A 19,424-nucleotide genomic window follows, 5' to 3' on the forward strand; every position below is an offset into this window, starting at 1 on the left:
TGGACATTCATCACCAGGTCCCTGGGCAGCATCCACAAATGCTGCCCACTGCTCCTGGCTGTGCCCCCAGAGGAAAGACAAGCCAGGATGGGTTAAACGCAGAGGCCTCATTTGTGCTGTGTGACAATTAAAGATTCTTCTTCTAAATGTAGTTAACTCATTTATTATGAGCAACACCACTGAAACTAGCACATATGTTTGTTTATATGTCATACATTATAAACTAAGATTGTCTAGATACTGTAGTTAGATAGATGGAAGGATGTATTGTTAGATAGAGGTCCTATATTTATATATTATGGTTGCAGGGTATTCAGATATATAGATAGACGGAAGGATAGATCAGTAGATAGATAGAGGCCCTACATTTATATATTATGGTTGCAGGGTATTCTGATGGAAGGTCGAAGGACCGTCTTGTATGTGACATTTCTTCTTTACACTCCCATCTTACATGGGTTGTCACTCCAGTAAAGCCTGCTGCATGGTATCTTAAGAGAACCCTAGATGACTCTAGCTGTAGGCAGAATAGTCAATTGTCTCGAGCCACAACATGCTGGGGACCTATTCCAACATTGGTTGTCAATAATTGTAAACCAATCAAGAGTATTGATGGGCCCCACCACATTGTGATCTGATTGGCAGAGCACCGTAACCCCCACAGTGATGAAGCAATTTTGAGTTCAAGTTGATGGCTTGATGTAAAACCCCACATTGGGCGACACCAAAGAAGATTTCTGCTGTTCCCACAGCCCATGGACTCAGAATCCATCTGTGTTTGTTAGTGTCTTATGCTCTTTCATCTTTGATGATATAGGTAGACCTTTTTTTTACTCCTGTAAAAACTCCCGTGTACATGTACTTAAGACGTTGTACCAGTACTTAATAAAACCTTTTTTTAATTTTTAATCCCTAACTCTTCCGTCTTCTTTTATTCCAGCACAAACAAGACCGTCATATGTTGGGGTAAAAAGAGTAAAAAAAGTATTGGCCAATTCATTTTTTTTCTGCCACTGTACTATCCAGTACATAGTGTATCAGCAAATCAGCAAAGGGTTTCAATGAGGCTTGGGCAATGATAAAAATAATAATAAAAAAAATATAATAATGATAATAATAATAATAGTAATAATAATAATAATAATAATAATAATAATAATAATAATAATAATAATAATAATAATAATAATGAGCCCCGTCCAAGCAACCCAAAGACAACTTACAAAAAATAAAAGTATATAAATATTCCAAGGAATATAATGTTAAAGTACTTAAGGTTGCATACAAATATAATTATTTTTATCAACATACTGATCTTTTCAAATGCTGTGTCCATTTCCCAAAGAGAACCACGTTTATTTCCCAAGAACCGCTCAGTTGCTACTTTTCTTTGTATGTACAATAAACTCATAATATAAATAAAATAAATAAATATTATTGATATAATAATAATAATAATAATAATAATAATAATAATAATAATAATAAAAATAATAAGTTGTCTTGTCTGTAGTGGGCTCTGCGCAGCAAAGTCAGTGGATATACAGTATAAAAAACAACCCTGCAATTCAGCCATCCATCCTCCGGGAACCAGTCTGCCTTGTGTGGGAACATCTTGCCGGGGCACGCAAACGTAATCCATGCTCGATCGGTACAATTCACCGTAGATTCAGTGATATAATCTCACGCCATCGGGGCTAGTTCGCGGTTTAAACAGACGATAAACCGGACGAAAATATTTATTTTCCATTTCCCCGGTCGCGGTTGCGTTGTGCGGATCGGCGATGTCATATCACCTCAAAGGCAGAGCGATGAATCCCTGGCTGTTCGCCCTTCTTGGACTCTGGTAAGTGTTCATTATGCACCGATCTTCTTGCCCAAGGTTAAGGCCCGACCCTATTCCGATTCTTATTTTGTGCTGGAGATTTGTCGAAAGGGAGCTCTCCGCTGTGCTGAGGTTATATGAAAACGTATGGTTGCGGATAGAGCTATCTTGCCGATTGCACTTCGGTGTATAATAACAGCGCAAGTTATATAATATCAGTACAAGGTTGTATAATGCAAGGTGTGTAATACCAGTACAATATTTAAAATAACAGTACATAGTGTGTAATTCCAGTACAAAGTATGTACAACCAGTGCAAGGGGTATAGTCACAGTACAAGGTGTATTGTAGGCTACACGCCGGTGTATAACACAAGATGTATACTACAGCGATCCAGTGCAGCTATACATTACTGCTATTAAGGCAGAGTAGGTTATTAACCATTAGGTTATTATTATATTATTATTATTATCCATCCTCTGCAAAATGTTGTTGTCAGTAAAGATCAGTGGACAACCCCCTTATAACACCCAATGATTGTGTTGCCTCTCTCCCCCCAAAAGGTGCTGCCTGGATGAGTATGAAATACATTGAAATACCTTTAGTGTTATTTAAAGCCATGCTGGCTAATGTTTATTGTGGAGGGATATTTCAGATACCCTACATGTGCCATGAATGGAGCTAAATCCATCTCTTACAGAAGCAATAGCGGTCATAGGGTTTTCTGTGGGGTGAAGGTATTATCTATTATAGTTTTTAAATTAGGAAAGTACACCAGGAATACAGACTAAGACATAAATAGGGCATTGTGAAGCAATTTTAATAATAGCAATTGTGTGTGTGTGTGTGTGTGTGTGTGTGTGTGTGTGTGTGTGTGTGTGTGTGATTAGCTTAACTGATTGTTAAGCTAATCAGTTTAACAAACACACTTTTCCTGTAAGCCAACCAAAACGTCAAAAAGTTACAAATGAGTTAAAATTGGTGTCAGATCATTTTATTATATGTTCAGTTTTTGACAGTCTTCAAAACTCTGTGTCTTTTAACCACCTATAATGCATAGCAAACATTCACAACAACAAAATTCACAACGACGACCACAGTGGTGATTCGTCTCAACATAAAAATCTTGACACGAGTTGTGCAAACTTGTATTGAATGCCGTATCATGTTTTTAACAATTTTAACACAATCTCGGGTGTGTGGGCTCTGATTAGATTTTATAAAGAAATAGAATTGATTCAAACAGACAGATGAAGGGAACAGCTCATGCATGGGTGGAGAGAACCAGTAGTATCCACTTCTGAGGTCACTCTCAGAGACATCACAAACAGGGCCTTTATTATAGAAACATAAGTGACAGAGCTACGAGGTCTCCAAGGTCACGCTATCTCAGCCCTGAGCACACTGATCATCATGTTTCTTGTCTCTATCAATCAACATGTTCAGAGCTCTTTAGTGGTGTTCTGTGGCATTTTGTACACAAATATGTTAAGCGTCATCATGCATTTTTCCTATTTAAGGCTCAACATGCACATACCCACAGGAGTCAAGACAGTTTTGAACTTTGCTCTCGACGTTCACTTGATACAACTGCAGTACCCCCCCCCCTCCCTAAATTGCCTACAGTGCGGCATTTGGGCCCAGCAAACAGGAAGAGGAGGACTATGAAGACGTCCCCATAAATAAAACCTGGGTGCTGTCGCCCAAGGTTTATGAGAGTGACGTCACCCTGATACTAAACAAGCTGCTCCAGGGCTACGACAACAAACTGCGTCCCGATATCGGAGGTGAGAACATCCTCGGGGGGGCGGGGAGGTTTTTTTTTCTCAAACTGGGGTCCTGTTTTCAAAATGTTTAGCTAATCAGTTTAACAAACACACTTTTCCTGTAAGCCAACCAAAACATTAAACAATTAAGTTAAAGTAAAAAAAAAGGGGGGGGTGTGTGAGAGTAAAAAAAAAATAAAATAGAAGCACTGCATCCATAGTGACATCCTTGCATGATATTAACTGCCAAATTAGTGTTCACTGTGTGAGAATTTGGAAACTATTAACATTAAACACACAACTATTGAAAAGGGAGCACTGAGTTGTATGATATGCTTATTAACATGAGTAGATTAACATGGTGTGAACTCTGGAAAAAAATAATTTGATATTCCCTTGAAGAAGAAGGCGGACAAAGTGGTCATTTACAGAGGAAGCGAAAAAAAACATGAAGGCTGAAACGTTGGCCCCATTGGACTGCATTAAAGCACAGTGAGAAGCTGCAGCAGAGCAGGAAGTTTCTCAAATTATGGGAACCGTCATTTCAATAAGGGAGCTATATCTCCAGGGTTACTGTGGTTAGTTTAGTGTGTTGCACAGAGCATTCAAAGACCAGGTGTATAACTTCAAACAATGTGTGCCTAACCTTAGTGTCCATAACGGTCACTATACAGTCTGATGAACCCAAATGCAGGACACAGAGGCTCAGGAGTAGGTTCAAGGAAGGATCAAAAGTTTATCAAGAACAGGCAGGGGTCAAAACCAGGGGAACAGTCAAAAGTCAAACTTAACAGCAGAGAACCAGGATCCAGGGAAACAGTCAGAGAATCAGCACTCAGGGGAGTTGGCAGGGATACCGACAGAGTGGGTAAGACAGAGAATACAGCTACAGCAATCTGACAGTGACAGAGTGCATGGGGAACAGGTTAAGTACAAGAGGAGTGACGAGAAAGGTGAAGACGGAAGGTGGCAAGATTGCTGAATGGGGACAGGTGTGCAGTGGCAGGGATGTGGAACCAAAAAAGACAGAGGGAGCTCGAGGGAGACAGAGGGAGCTAGAGAGGTAGGATTACATAAAACAAGCACAGGACACGGTCCTGACACATAACACTCTAGATTCCATGCAATCATTTGCTTGTCTACAAATCCGCCAGCCAAATTGTTGGTTTTAGCCTTCTTGCGCTGGTCCGTGCTTTGATCATAGACATCAATACCTCCTGTGTCACTTTTAATCATCAGTTGTGGGTCTTACGGCGGCACTACAATCCCTGCGTTTTCCCTGGAAAACAGTACCTCTGCAAAACTCTGAGAGCAACATCCCATAAACCGGTGTTTTCCTTCCATAATGGAGGAATGAATGAGAACAGTTTGCTGTTCACTGTTCAATCATTATAGACTATAAAATAGTGTTTTATATGAGTGTATTATAGACTATGAATTTTAAGCTATAAATCTAATACCAGGATTTGATGATCAAATGAAGAACATCTGAGGAAATAATTGACTGTGACAAGAAAGATGTGTCAATATTTATTCCACTTCCATCAAGCTAAATATGCCATTGTCACACCTGCTTGGAGATTGAATGTGAATCCTTTCTAGACTGTGTGTGTAAGTTAACCAACTGCACATACAATGAAGTCAATTTAGGTATCTTAGAATTTTGTGGGAGTCCTGGCTGAAAATACAAAATAGAAAAAAAAAAAGAATTGGTGTCGGATTATTATAATTCGTTTTTTTTTTTAATATATATATTTTATATTGTATAATATTGAATATTTACTCATTTTTTTCTAATTGTTGTTCTAGTATGTCAATTACATGTAGGTAAAGGTCAGCCATATCATTTTCCAGGACTCTCAGTCTTTGTGAGTTTGGCAGTTCTACATCTGTTGCTGAAGTATGAACAAATTTAAGTAAGAACATATTGGTGGATCCTGAATTTTTGCTTTGAATGTGTGTACACACGATTTTGATCACAGATGTGTACTGTCGGGTACTGTTTGTAAATGAGGCCCAATGTGAGGAAATATTCTTCCACTCAGAAAACTGAATTATGTAATAATTTAAACTCTTTAAATGTGAAAACAATTTGAACTTAATATTGATGGACATGGGAGTAATGAAACTATTAAGATACAGCAATGTAAAATCAATCAATTACTATAAATGAGCTGATACATTACAGAGAAAGCAATCAAATAAGAGGAAAATAATTTCAGGAACACTGTATAAAACATTCCATAAAACATTGCATTCTTATAATAAGGAATAATGTCTTGAAATGTCATCAATCAAAGCGGAGGTTACAATACAAATATACAGAACTCCAATATAACCAATCATATGTTTCTCAAATGACAAGAATAATATTTAAATACAAATAAATATTTATATAATATATATTTTTTATTTTTTTATTTATTTTATTTATTTTTTATATTTATTTATTTTCAGTGCCATTTGTACTTTGTTTCTTTTGCATCAGGTATCATAATAATTGCTAAAGGGATATTATTAATTTCAATTTACCAATGATGTTGTCAATCAAGAAATAAGACAGTTAACACAGTGGGTCAAATATCACAGTTTTTCCAACCATCGTCGGCTATAGGTTACATACTGCACGAGGCCTGGCCCCGGGCCTGTGGTCCGTGCCTGGCATCCACAGCACAGGGTCTGCGCCTGCGTCTTGGGCCTGCACTTAGGGGTGGGTTGTATGTGTGCGCCTCAGGGGTGCATCGGGGACGGTAGCTCAGGAGGTAGAGCTGGTGGTCTAGTCATCTAAAGGTTGCTGGTTCGATGCCAGGCTCCTCCTGCTAGCATGCTGTAGTGTCCTTGAGCAAGACACTTAACCCCTCATTGCTCCTGATGGCTGCGTCCGTTGGTGTTTGAACAACTGTAAGTCGCTTTGGATAAAAGCGTCTGCTAAATGACTAGACTGTAATGTAAATGTAATCGCGCTCTCTGGGACTTTGCTTCTTGGGGCTGGGCGTGGGTGTTGCTCCGCGGGCTTTCGGCTTCTCTGGGGTCTGGGTGGTCTTCTGTGGCTGCAGTGCAGACCATCGGGGCTTTCCTGCGGTCGTGGGGTCTGTGTTTTTTTTGTTTTTTTCAACCTGTGCTGTCAGGATGCTGGGCATACAACAAAGAGTATTTTTATGCTATTGCATGTAGGACAGGGTTAGTCTGCAAGTGAAGTTCAACTTCTCAACCTGCAATACAACTCTTTATTAATTCTTACATCATCAAGAACTGTTGCAATAACTCCGTTCAGTGGACGACCTATAGGATGACAAGAGCACAGGTTTTTTTTTATACAAGGCCACCACCAATTCCCCTCTTTGGAGAACTATTTTACCATGTTTGGGTCTATAAACAACTAATCACTCCAAGAGGGGGAGCTTCACCACAGGTAAGACAATTAAACATATAACCAAACAACAACATGTACATGGAAAACATAACCATTAGATGACAACGTGTATAGAAAAACAGAGTTAATCAGGTCCAGGAAAATTGGAACAGCAATTGGTGCACGTGGCCTCTTCATGTCATAGTAATGGCAGTAAATGAGGGAGGAAAGGAGAGGAATGCAACCAGGAGGGTGCTGGAGTGCTTTCAAAGCAGGTTTTGGTGGTGTGTGCGTGTGTGTGTGATAGGACCGCCTGTGTGTGTTTGTGTGTGTGTGTGTGTGTGTGTGTGTGTGTGTGTGTGTGTGTGTGTGTGTGTGTGTGTGTGTGTGTGTGTGTGTGTGTGTGTGCGTGTGTGTGTGAGAGAGGTGTCCATATGAGTGTACAGGACCCAATTGGGTCTGGTGTATAAGGTCGGTATTATGTCGTGGTGCCTCCAAGCAGCGAAAGGGCCCCGAAGTGCCCGGACTTAAAAACGTCAGACCTCAACATATATCGACAAAACAGAGACTGTTTGTTTTACCATGTACATGTTGTTGTTTGGTTCTATGTTTATTTGTCTTAACTGTGGTGATTCTCCCCCTCTTAGAGTAGTGAGTAGTTGTTTAAAGACCAAAACATGGTAACATCGTTTTCCAAAGAGGGGATTGGTGGCGGTTTTGTCTAACAAAAAGCTGTGCTCTTGTCATCCCACAGGTCATCCAAAGGGCAGAGTTGTCGCAAGTAGTTCTTGATGATTAAAGAATGAATAAAAAGTGGGATTGGAGGTTTGCAGGTTGAGAGGTTGAACTCCACTTGCAGACCAACTCTGTCTTAAATGCAATGGCATGCAAATACTCTGTATTGTATGCCCAGCATTCTGACAGCAAAAACATCCTGCGAGTTGTGCTGGTAATGAATAGACAAAAAGCACTTAATTGTGAATTTTGGATTATGCACTATACCACATACATGCCACATTGTATTCTGTTGGCACTGAAAACAAATTGATGCAGTGACAATGTCAAAGAAGTAGGCATTTGTTGTTTTGGGAGATTTTGATTTTTTCCAGTGCATTTGTCACATCTCAAAAAGAGATGGATATGTAGCTCAACCTTCACATCGTTCACATTTATTACCCTAAAACCCAGTGGGTTTGATACAGAGGTCAATGCAGGACCATCATTGCCAAATCTACTGGTTCCCCACAGGATTCAATGTTCTCGCCAATGTTTTACATTGCCATAGCAGCTGCCTTAAAGTGAGCTTCATTAGGTATTTAAATGACACATTGATTATTGATATTGATATTGATAACTCCCAGGTAACACTTGGATCCTCTGTAAACCAGTTTCAACAATGGTGTTCAATCAAATTCCTAGTTGTAAATATAGAAAATTATTCAGAAGTACCATCCCCACTGCACCATCTAACAACAGTGGAAACCTCTTCCAGTGATCACGTCTGTCCGGGTCAAATTGATCACTCTAAGCGGATGATTATTGTATTTATTATTGTTCAATTATGAAGTAGAGGAAAATAAATACATCTAAAATAAAAACAGACTTTTTTATTCGTTTCTTTTTGGGGGGAAACAGAGATGCGCATTGGAGGGAGATCGCGGGGCTTCAGGGCTCTGTGACTGTGTCACGTCTGCAGTGCATCCCCTTCCAAATCTGGCATGTTTTGAACAGGCAATGCAGTAGTCTTCCTCTAGAAGCCATAACAACAGAGAGAGTGGAAACAAATAACTAGAGGTGCCATCTTAGACAACAAACTGACCTTTGACAGAAATTGTCATTGAGTACATGCCAAATATCATATATTGTAAGGCTGTAACAAACTCAAGAGACTGAATATGTGACACACCACGGATTTTAGGTACATTTGGTGCCGCTTGACATTTTTTTTTACACGTCATTTGAAAGTAAAGAATCAGAATTGTAAAGCTATGGCTTGTTAATGACAGGGGTGCGGCAAGCTGTGTTTCTGAGATAATCGCTAACGTAGCGGTGAGCTTTGTGGCTACGTTAGTGGACAGCATCGTTCCCACGGTTAAAGTTCGGATATTTCTAAACCAGATGCGAACCAGGTCGATAAATCCATCCGCTGCGCTCTGAATGCTCGCACGGCCGCTTACAACGACGGTCTTGTGTCCGGAAATATGGACAATTACAAAGCATTGTCATACAATCTGCGGAGGCCGTTGAAGGACGGTAACGGACGTACAGAGAGACTGTGGAGCTACAGATGGAGCAACAGGACACCAGACGCTTGTGGCAGGGGCTGCAGACTATAACAAACTACAAGAGCAGCTCCTCCCCAGCCACGAGTGTGGACGCCTCCCTCGCCAACAAACTGAAATCCTTTTATGAGCAGTTTGAGTCTGGCAACAGCACCGCTAGCTCGCCGGCTAATTGGAGTTACACCGCTGGGGATGAGTGCGCACTCTCATTGTCCGAGCATGACGTCAGGAAGGCCCTGATGCCGGTGAACACCAGGAAAGCTGCGGGCCCAGATGGCATATCTGGACGAGTACTGAAGACCTGTGCTAACCAGCTAGCCCCAGTGTTCACTACAATATTCAACATCTCCCTGGCTGAATCAGTGGTCCCGTCCTGCTTCAAGAGGTCCACCGTCATTACTGTCCTGAAGATTGCCTCTCCAGCCTGCCTGAATGACCATTACTGCCTGAACTACCATCCGGTGGCCCTCACCTCGGTGGTCATGAAGTGTTTTTAGAGACTGATTAAAGAATATATCTGCGCCTCCCTCCCCCGCACCTTGGACCCATTGCAGTTTGCGTACCAGCAGAACAGATCCACGGATGATAGATCCAGGTACTGCACATCACGCTAACGCACCTGGGTGGCCGGAAGGGGGCCTAAGTGAACTGTGTTTCCCAATGTAATGTAACGGGAATATTTATGAAGCAGCCAATCATCAATGACAAGCATCTTTATGACGAGGGCACAATCCAGAAAGGAGAAGGAATATTATGTGACCCATACAGCAAAACCTGCTATCTCGCGCATTTCTAAAATCGCCAAGAGCAGCCAAATACGTTGACATTTTTTTTTCGAGATTTGTGTTCCTTTGTGGTTTTTTTTAAATCTCTCAACGTATGTTCAAAAGCAAGTTTGATTTATAAATACTAAAAAAATGTTAAACGATGGAGTTAAATATTCCCAGAACTGTGTTTCCCAGATTACATGGGGAAATACAGTTCACTTACCGAGACGCTGTACAGCGCTGAACAACGCCGATTTAGCGTTTCCTTTAAAGCGACAGTCCAGGTGAAGATTATTCCTCTATATTCCATGTGATGTGAAGTCACAATGTGAAACCGTTTTGATAGAGTTTAACCTTTAAATCGTACTACTTTTACACACACACAGAGACATCATTGTGGAAGGGTCGTATCCCAACATATACCACCAAAGAAGTCACGCTGACATCACTTCCGTAATCAAGCTGTCTGGTATTACTTGTCTGTGAAAACTTTAGTCTCTGTGTTGTTATGGATTACGAGAAGCGGGTCGCGGAAGATCTAAATCATATCACGGACCTTAATCTAACCAGTGCGATAGATCCAAGTCAGTGTCTTCTTCTTCTTCTTCTTTCGGCTGAAGTCAGTGTAAGCAGCACATACTGGACTATTCCGCGATGATGGTAAGTTCTCCGACAGCGAACGACAGCGATGCTGAATCTGATACCGGTATCAGATTCAGCATCGCTGTTGTTTCCTGCGTTATCCCGGACTTGGAGAACATTTCAAACAGCGAAGGTGATTATCTCAGAATCACAGTTTGCCACACCCTTGCCATTTACAACTCATAGCTTAAAAAATATTTGCTTGATTTGCAAAAGTGGCACCTTGTTTTGAAGCTCTGATACTTCACTTCCAAATGATGCACATCTTTTAACTCAACACTTTAATCATCACTTTAAAGCCCCTTTCCCGCTTGCATTTAAAGCCATAGATCTACTGGCAATGTTCCGTATTGGGGGGCGGTGCAGGGACATCAGGCACAAGCGCTTCGCTTGTTTGCCAGCTGCACCACTGTCTGGAGCTGAAGTGAATGAGTGGACAGGGAAAGGTAGAATGGGTGAAGAATGTTCATTCTCCAGAGGCAGAGAGTGTGGGACAGGTTGGAAAGGATCACACTGATTTAATAACAGGCTGTGTCACCTCTCAGTCAGTGGAGGGAAGAGTCCCTCCCAATTATGTTGCCTAGTCTGGCATGATATCCGACACCTCTCACATGAGCATTATGTTATGCATCCTTAACAGTCACCTATGTGGGAACATAGTGTTGTGAACACATGTGTTTTCATATAGTTTTGGAGATGGAGGCCACAAAATGTATCCGTCACAGAAAATGGCAAGGAATGACCCTCAATTCCTATCTTGTATACTGTGGTAAACAGTGAATGTTTCACATGAAGATATTCCAATCAGAAGCAGCTGATTTATTTCCTATGCGGTGTCAAGCCCTTCCTCATGGATCATGGTAAGAGGGAAAAAACATTCCTTGGCCCACCTTCCTGAAGTGCATACACTTACTCCAAATTCTGTTTAGGTCAGGCCCAGACAGTCATAAAACCATGACATCATTCACTCTCAAAAGATATCCTACACGCTGAAAGTGAGTGAAGCTTTATAACTAATTCCTGGGAGTTCCTAAGAACGATTCCTAGGAATGACTCTCAGAGGCTTGATCATTATGGGCCAAGAATACCCAAATCATTTTCTTGTTTAGCCATGGTATCTTGAGGGTTCATAAGGTCAGAAAATATACAAATGTGAAATTTCCATAGACCAAGCTCAAACATTGAAGGCAAATGGTGTACTTGATAAAAGCAGGGCTTCATTCTGTATGCTGTGTCCAAGAAATATAATTTCACAGAAAGAAATAGCAATAGCGATGAAGACCCTGGATCAGGGATTTTGTCCCGTCAATTGAGGTAGAGATCTAGTAGGATATCAATCAGCATGAAAAAAAGAGCTTCTCTTGAGGCATCCAAGACTTCCTCGCCTAAACAACACAGAGCAAGCACTTAATCTTCTCTTCTCTTCTCAGTCTATAAAGGAAGCCAGAGTTGAAATAGCATTTCAGCGACTTAATCCAAAAGATGATTGAGATGATCATGTGGCGGAAGTGCTGGTATCTGCCAATATTTGGAATTTGGTACCTAAAGAAGTGTAAAGCGTGGTGTTTGATTAAAGTGCACAATAGCAGTACATCCTTCTCTCTTATACCGTTTTTACACCAAAATTAGCAGGTTGACCCGGCTTTGAAAAACCCTAAAATTAGCTATTGACACCTTTCCCATTGCCAGCAGAAATTATGTATTTTTCTGGTGAACAGTAGAGGAGACAGCATCTTAAACAAACAAAGACATAAAACTGAAACTCGGGGAAAAAAAAGTATTTACAGCTGTTCAAAAGAATTGGGTTGTTCATGAACACTACAGTAGAAGCAGCATGGAGCACCTGCGCACGGATACTCCATGCTGCTGGTGCCCGAGTGCCCCCCAGCCGGTGCATGCACTTGTCCTTCTGTGGCAGGGAGCGGGGACCCGCTTGGGGCGATGCTGGAGTGACTCAGAGAGGAGTGTGGTTCTCCGCTGTGCTCCCCATGGTTCGATCCCCAAACTCACAACATTCTATGGTCCCCCATTCTGTCCCCCATTTTGATTTTGCATTCCTAATGGGATATGAAATGATGGAATACACGGATATTCCTGTCTATTTATGCGCCAGCGTCTGGGATTTCAATGCGCGTCGCATCGCACAGGTAAAGGGGCCAAAATTAGCGGGTCGACCCGGATGTCCTGTTCACATCAAAGCAGATGAGAGGTGGAGCCAATTAAAACTTGTGTCTATTGCAGGGTCATTTGACCCGGGACTGAGACCCTGGTTTTTCCTTTCCCACTGGTAACAAATGCCAGATGTTAGCGATTGTTACCGGGTTTTTGGTGCAGTGGGAAAGTTGTATTAATGGCTTTCATCTTGGAGGTATAAGATGAAGGTCTTTGGGAATACCCCTTTACCTGCATTTACCATAACTGGGCTTAGAAGAGCGGCTAAAGTGGAGCCTAAAAATGGAACCAGTGTGGAGTGTAACTTTTATGTTGATGATGGCCTCCAATCCCTACCAATAATCATTCTTGGCATACTCAAATGCTGAGGCTGAATAAAGTTCCATCCAATACTAGTTAATCTTGGCGGTAACCCATCTGAAAATCGTACCAAAGGCATTCAAGACCTTGGCCCAGTTGCACTGTTTTTTTGACGGAAATGGGTTCATCTTGTGTAATTAACCCATTTCCGTCAAAAATAGTGGTTTACAGTTGGCATGGGCCCAGTGGGCAGTAAGAGAGTGGAATCCCATCACCTCACCATGTTGACACCTTCATATTCACCATGATTGCCAATCAACAATAATTACAGCTGTGCATTAAACCTGCCTGAACTCGTTCTGCTGGGAAATCCTGGGACAGCTCTGGACCTTTCCTAAATCCTGCTGGAGATAAGAATACTGTAGGGTAACAAAGCTGATAAAATGCTTTTACTCCTTTGCCCAAATGCACTGTAGGACCAAATGTGCGTTACTCTGAGAATATTTGGGTGGTTAGGAACAATTTCCTTCTCTGAGATGCTTGACAGATACGGGTCCTGACCTTTAAAATGCAGTTCCCTTTCTGCTGAGAGACAGGCAGCAACTGAGAGACATTCATGCTGTCCTGCCGCATCACAAATTTGTTCCGCAGTAGTGATGGACAAGTTTTTAAGGTTCCATTTGAGATAAAGAGGGAATGTTCAGGACGAGGCCTGTCACAGATATTATACAATCCATCTATAAATCTATGGGATCAAGAAGTTTATTTGTTTCATCACATTACGTAGGTGATGTGATTAACTTACATCAGACTTGCATGTGATGCCATCCTTTTGTTAATGCTTGTGAACTTCTGGCCGCCTTACTGTACCTCTTGGTGTCCCTGCCAGTATTTCATGTACGTAAATCCCTCCCTTTACTAAATGCTACCTAGTTCAATAATGATGATCTCCTTTACTTTATAGTGAGACCAACAGTGATTGAAACAGCTGTGTATGTCAACAGTATAGGACCAGTTGACCCAATTAACATGGTGAGCCAGTCAACTTTTCATAACTTTAAGAGTATCGTTTAATGGTTGTTGGCTTCATTATCTTAATAGTAATAATAATGCAGAATGGATTAACCTATTTTGGACTTTTTTCTTAATTTATTTGCAGGAATACACCATTGACATCTTCTTCGCCCAGACATGGTACGACAGCCGTCTGAAATTTAACAGTTCAATGAAATTGCTCATGCTTAACAGCAACATGGTAGGGAAAATCTGGATCCCAGACACCTTCTTCCGTAATTCTCGGAAATCCGACGCCCACTGGATAACCACTCCCAATCGTCTTCTGAGGCTGTGGAGCAACGGAAGAGTGATGTACACACTGAGGTAGGAGAGGCAGACATGCAGTTTATGAAGGTGTCCCCCTGCCCGTTTTTCAGAGTCATTCTAAGTGTTTTCAAACAACTGTATTAGTTCCTCAAGTCTTTTGTTGAACATGTTGCTTTAACATGTGCATCTACACTTGTTTAGCTTGTGTTTTATTTTTTAGGCACTCTTTGACCAAGCATAATTTAAACGTACATGTACATATTTTGTATGTTGAAAAAACCCCGATATAATTTACTCTGAGACCTTCTTTCTTTTTTTGTCACAATCTCTGTTTCTGTCAGGTTGACTATTAATGCGGAGTGCTACCTTAAGCTGCATAACTTTCCAATGGATGAGCACTCGTGTCCTCTGGAGTTTTCAAGCTGTAGGTGTCTGAAACACTCCCCTGCCACCCCCCTTCCCCCCATGTATTAATCTGCAATCTTGACTTCAGCTTCAGTAGCTTGTCCAACGCTAGGGGCTACTGCGCGGTTCCCAATCCTTCCCAAGTTCCCTCCTGAAAATCCATCTGCTTAAGGCTGTATCTTCAAAATCCTGTAAATGATCCATCATCTAATCCACCGGCAAAGAAAGTCGGTCACTCAGTTAATTTCCTCAGACAGACGTAATGAATTATGCAGCCTTGTACCTCCGATTTTATTCATGCTGTCTGTGCCATCCTTCATCTATCTGTTGTATAACGCCTCAGCTTTTCATGTCATTCCATGATCCTTACCCCTTCCACAAGCACCACTGCAAAGTGCAAGACCATTCCGTGGTGTTTTCAAACAGAGATCAGCTCCATCTTGAATACTCCACTTTGCTTCATTATGGTGCAACGTTCTCCTGTGGTCCGCGGATGTGTCACTGCCTTGTGAAGATGTGATGGACTTGTTAAATTGTGAAAAAAAAAATTCTTTGTTATGTGTTCTCTTTCTGTGTTTGCGCTTGTAACTGAAACTGTAGATGGCTATCCGAAGAATGAGATTATGTACCGCTGGCAGAGGCGCTCGGTGGAGGTGGCTGACCAGCGATACTGGAGACTCTACCAGTTTGCCTTTGTGGGGTTAAGGAATACCTCAGATGTTGCACATACTCAGTCAGGTGGGATGGAGGACCTGAATTGTGTGTGTGTGTGTGTGTGTGTGTGTGTGTGTGTGTGTGTGTGTGTGTGTGTGTGTGTGTGTGTGTGTGTGTGTGTGTGTGTGTGTGTGTGTGTTGCATGGCTATATTATCACAATGTGTGACTGTAGCCAGTAGTCGGTCACAGTATGAGATTTTGGTAGAATGGTGTTTGTGAAAAGGGTGTCTGTGAAAACATCACAATTTGATAGTTTAACAATGATTTTATATTTCACATTATATTTGCCGACTTTTTATGCAACACTAGTAAACATTAATTGAAGAAGACATATGAGCACTTTTGAATCGATAACTGATCGCTCCGGCCACAATCAAGGTGATCCCTGGGCACATTGAAGGAGCACCCATTCAACTACATATGTGCTCATTCAGGCACCGATGTCGTCCTCTTCTCCATCCGTATGGCAGAACACAATTGTGTATTTTGTAACAGTGGTCAGAATTTCCCACATATAAAATAAAAAAAAATAAAAAATAATATATGTAAAGATGAAATGTAAATGCCCAAGTGCTATTCCCACCAGTTCTGACTTATTGCAGACACCCATAATAATAATAATAACAACAACAACAACAGCAATTATAATAATAATAATAATTGTAATAATAATCTATAATAATAATAATTGTTATGAATAATAGTAATGATAATAATAAACCTAAACTCAGCCCTAAGTTGAAATTCCCATGCTGCGCTACCTGAATTGGAACGTTTTCAAGATCCAGGGCTGCAAATTGCCTACCAGTATCTTTTGATCCATCTAGTTATGTTGAAATTGAAAAGTAAAGTCAGGAAAAAAATCTCATTTTATATGACAACAACGCCCCCACCCCTGCCTGCTAATTTCAGCATTTCTTAGAAAAAGGGCATTGTTAAGAATTTTAGACATTTAACATTTGTATGTTCCCCCCCCAGGGGAATACGTCATTATGACAATCTTTTTTGACCTGAGTCGGAGGATGGGCTACTTCACCATTCAGACATACATTCCTTGCAGCATGATTGTTGTCCTATCCTGGGTCTCTTTCTGGATCAACAAAGACGCGGTGCCAGCACGGACGTCTCTGGGTTTGTTACACTGTCATATCAAATATGGAGCTAACCTCAAAACAGCACTGATCGCACATTTTACCTAAACAATACATACTGTGTAATGTAATTAAGTTGACCTTGACCTACCAAAGTATATTCCTGTCTTGCCTTACCAAAGTGTGACAGTGTCAAGGTCAGCAGCAGTCTTCCTGTCATGTCTCTTATCAGGCATTACCACAGTGCTCACTATGACAACGTTGAGCACCATCTCCAGGAAGTCCCTCCCCAAAGTTTCCTACGTCACTGCCATGGACCTGTTTGTCTCTGTCTGCTTCATCTTCACCTTTGCTGCCCTCATGGAGTATGGGACGCTGCACTATTTTACCAGCAACAGACAGACCAAAAAAGCAAAGGGCAACAATGCACAGGTATCCCACCTCTCATCTCTACACCCTTAGACCTAGAATAAGAACAATTTTAAAAAGCATGAAAAAATGAGTACAAGTAAAGTGTATAATGTAAAGCATGTTACATAAGTAAATTCTACATAGTGTATCGTAGTAATATATAATAATAGTATATAATATAGTACACCAAATGGGGTATTATATATTTATATATATGCCAATAAAATGATAATAATAATAATAAAATAATAATAATTATTATAATAATAATTACGATAATAATATAGGAAAGCACAATATAGTTTCACGTAATGTGATATAATATAGTGGTAATTATAAATAAATACATTATAAATAAATTATAAATAATAAATATATAAAATAATATGGTATGTTGTAATATGTGGGTATATATAGTTTATTACATGGCTCTATCGAATATTTGATTCTGATTGGTTATAGCGGCAATCAGCGGTCCATTATTTAAAAATAATGACCAGTGATTTGTTCATAGTGACCGCTGCCATTGGCAACCACTATTCTGTCTGGTCTCACGCCACTAGTATCACTCCAGCGATAGTTGTTTGCTAGCACTAGCTAGCGTCGATATATATATATTGAAGCTACATAGAAACTACAATGTCATTCATGAGATCAAACGCCCCAATTGATGTCTCACTTCATGGAGTCTAATTTAACATTGATAACAATAAATATGTAAGTAGTTTGGTAGGACTACTTTTTTTTTGTTGGGCTTGAGCTATGTTGCTATGGACTATTTTTCTTAAAGGAAGCGCTTAAAGTAGGCACACAGTAATAAAAGGGACACAGCCTTGGGAAATGTTTACTGGAACTATTGCTTTTGGCAAATCTTATTTTGTAGTGTTTTGAAATGAACATGAAAGACATGACATTTCGGTGTCTATACTACAATGTGTAAATCCATAACTGTGGTATTAGTGTCATTTTTTAGTTTATTTATCTTGATTTACCATTGATTGCCTGTAGCGAGAAAATTGCCACTGCAATATATCTAGTGGACACGTAAGGTAATACAAGCATATGCCTACATGATGTGAAAGCAAATGTTAACTGAAACAAGACTATTTAGTACCCCAAAATAGTATGTAATTATGTTTATCATGTCAACATAGAAAATAGAGCCCATAAAATACTATGAAATCTGGTGAAATATCGCAATATGCAAACACTGCAACACTATGCTGACAAGCATATCCCACAATGCATGCTGAGGCTGGTAAAAGTTGCTATGCAGTGTCATTATCAACTTGCAAAGTACTAAATAGAATTGATGTGGCTACAGTATATGGCGATACAGTCTAGTTACATACTCAGTCAATCGAAGTGTGCATTTCCTCTTAGCAGAAGTCCACCAGCATGGTGAATATCCGCCCTGGGACGTCCCTGCTCCAGATGAACAACATCGCACCATACCATGAGGAGGACGACTATGCCTACGACTGTCTGGACGGGAAAGACTGTACAAGCTTTTTCTGCTGCTTTGACGACTGCCGCTCGGGGGCCTGGCGGGAGAACAGGATGCAAGTCCGAGTGTCAAAGATCGACTCCTACTCACGAATATTCTTTCCCACTGCCTTTGGTCTTTTTAACCTGGTATACTGGGTCGGGTATCTGTATCTATAAAAAAAACAAAAAAACAACTCTGCATAAAGGAGATATCGCCAATTAACCTATTTGCCATGCTAATGCTGATATTGTTACGAAAGGGAAAAAGGCAGGATGTTGGCAATGTTCATATTTAATTCTATTTTTCTAGGCGATGCCTCAGCGCCTAATCATGATTTCATCCACTGAATCTAAATTACAATTAGAGTCTTTCTGAGCAAGTTTGACAAATGTTTTCTCTAAAGCTTGCTTCACACTGAATGATATCCGCCTTTGACGGTTGTACCCCACCCCCCAGTGGCCATCGGATGAACTGCGTCTAGGTTTCAAATCACAAAATATATGAAAATGGGAGGAATATATGAATGGGAGTTAGGGTTAGTTAGCTAATAACGTCATTATTTTAGATACATGACTGTGGTTTGGGGATGGTGTGGTTTAAGCAGCCACACCTGTCTATGTAATTGGGGCCCTGGGTCGAGGTAATTGGGGCCCAGGATCAGAGTGGTTGTCTACCTGTTGCTCGTTGGTTGGTCCCGGCGGTGGCTGGTCGGCGGAGGAGCTAGCTGCAGGCGGTTACCCGTGGTGGTTGCTACAACTGCTTCTCCCCCGGAGCGCCTGGGTGCTGCTGCTGCCAGTTGGGAGAGGGTTGGTGCTTATGCTGCTAGTTGACCCGCTGGTAGTCACCAGCGGGTCAACTAGCAGCATAAGCACCAACCCTCTCTC

General features: G+C 41.0%; 1 protein-coding gene across 1 annotated transcript; it reads left to right on the forward strand.

Annotated features, from left to right (window-relative positions):
- Window positions 1-1,811: 1,811 nt before the first annotated feature.
- gabrg1 (gamma-aminobutyric acid type A receptor subunit gamma1) lies at window positions 1,812-18,716 on the forward strand (the record flags this gene model as incomplete). Its single annotated transcript, XM_080012113.1, has 9 exons — window positions 1,812-1,846; window positions 3,452-3,612; window positions 14,071-14,138; window positions 14,266-14,486; window positions 14,771-14,853; window positions 15,435-15,572; window positions 16,528-16,680; window positions 16,873-17,072; window positions 18,438-18,716. The coding sequence occupies 9 exons, from the start codon at window positions 1,812-1,814 to the stop codon at window positions 18,714-18,716; spliced, it is 1,338 nt and encodes a 445-aa protein (XP_079868239.1).
- Between the last annotated feature and the right edge of the window lie 708 nt (window positions 18,717-19,424).

Source organism: Zeus faber, assembly GCF_960531495.2.
Source record: "Zeus faber genome assembly, chromosome: 13".
Classification (NCBI taxonomy): Eukaryota; Metazoa; Chordata; class Actinopteri; order Zeiformes; family Zeidae; genus Zeus; species Zeus faber.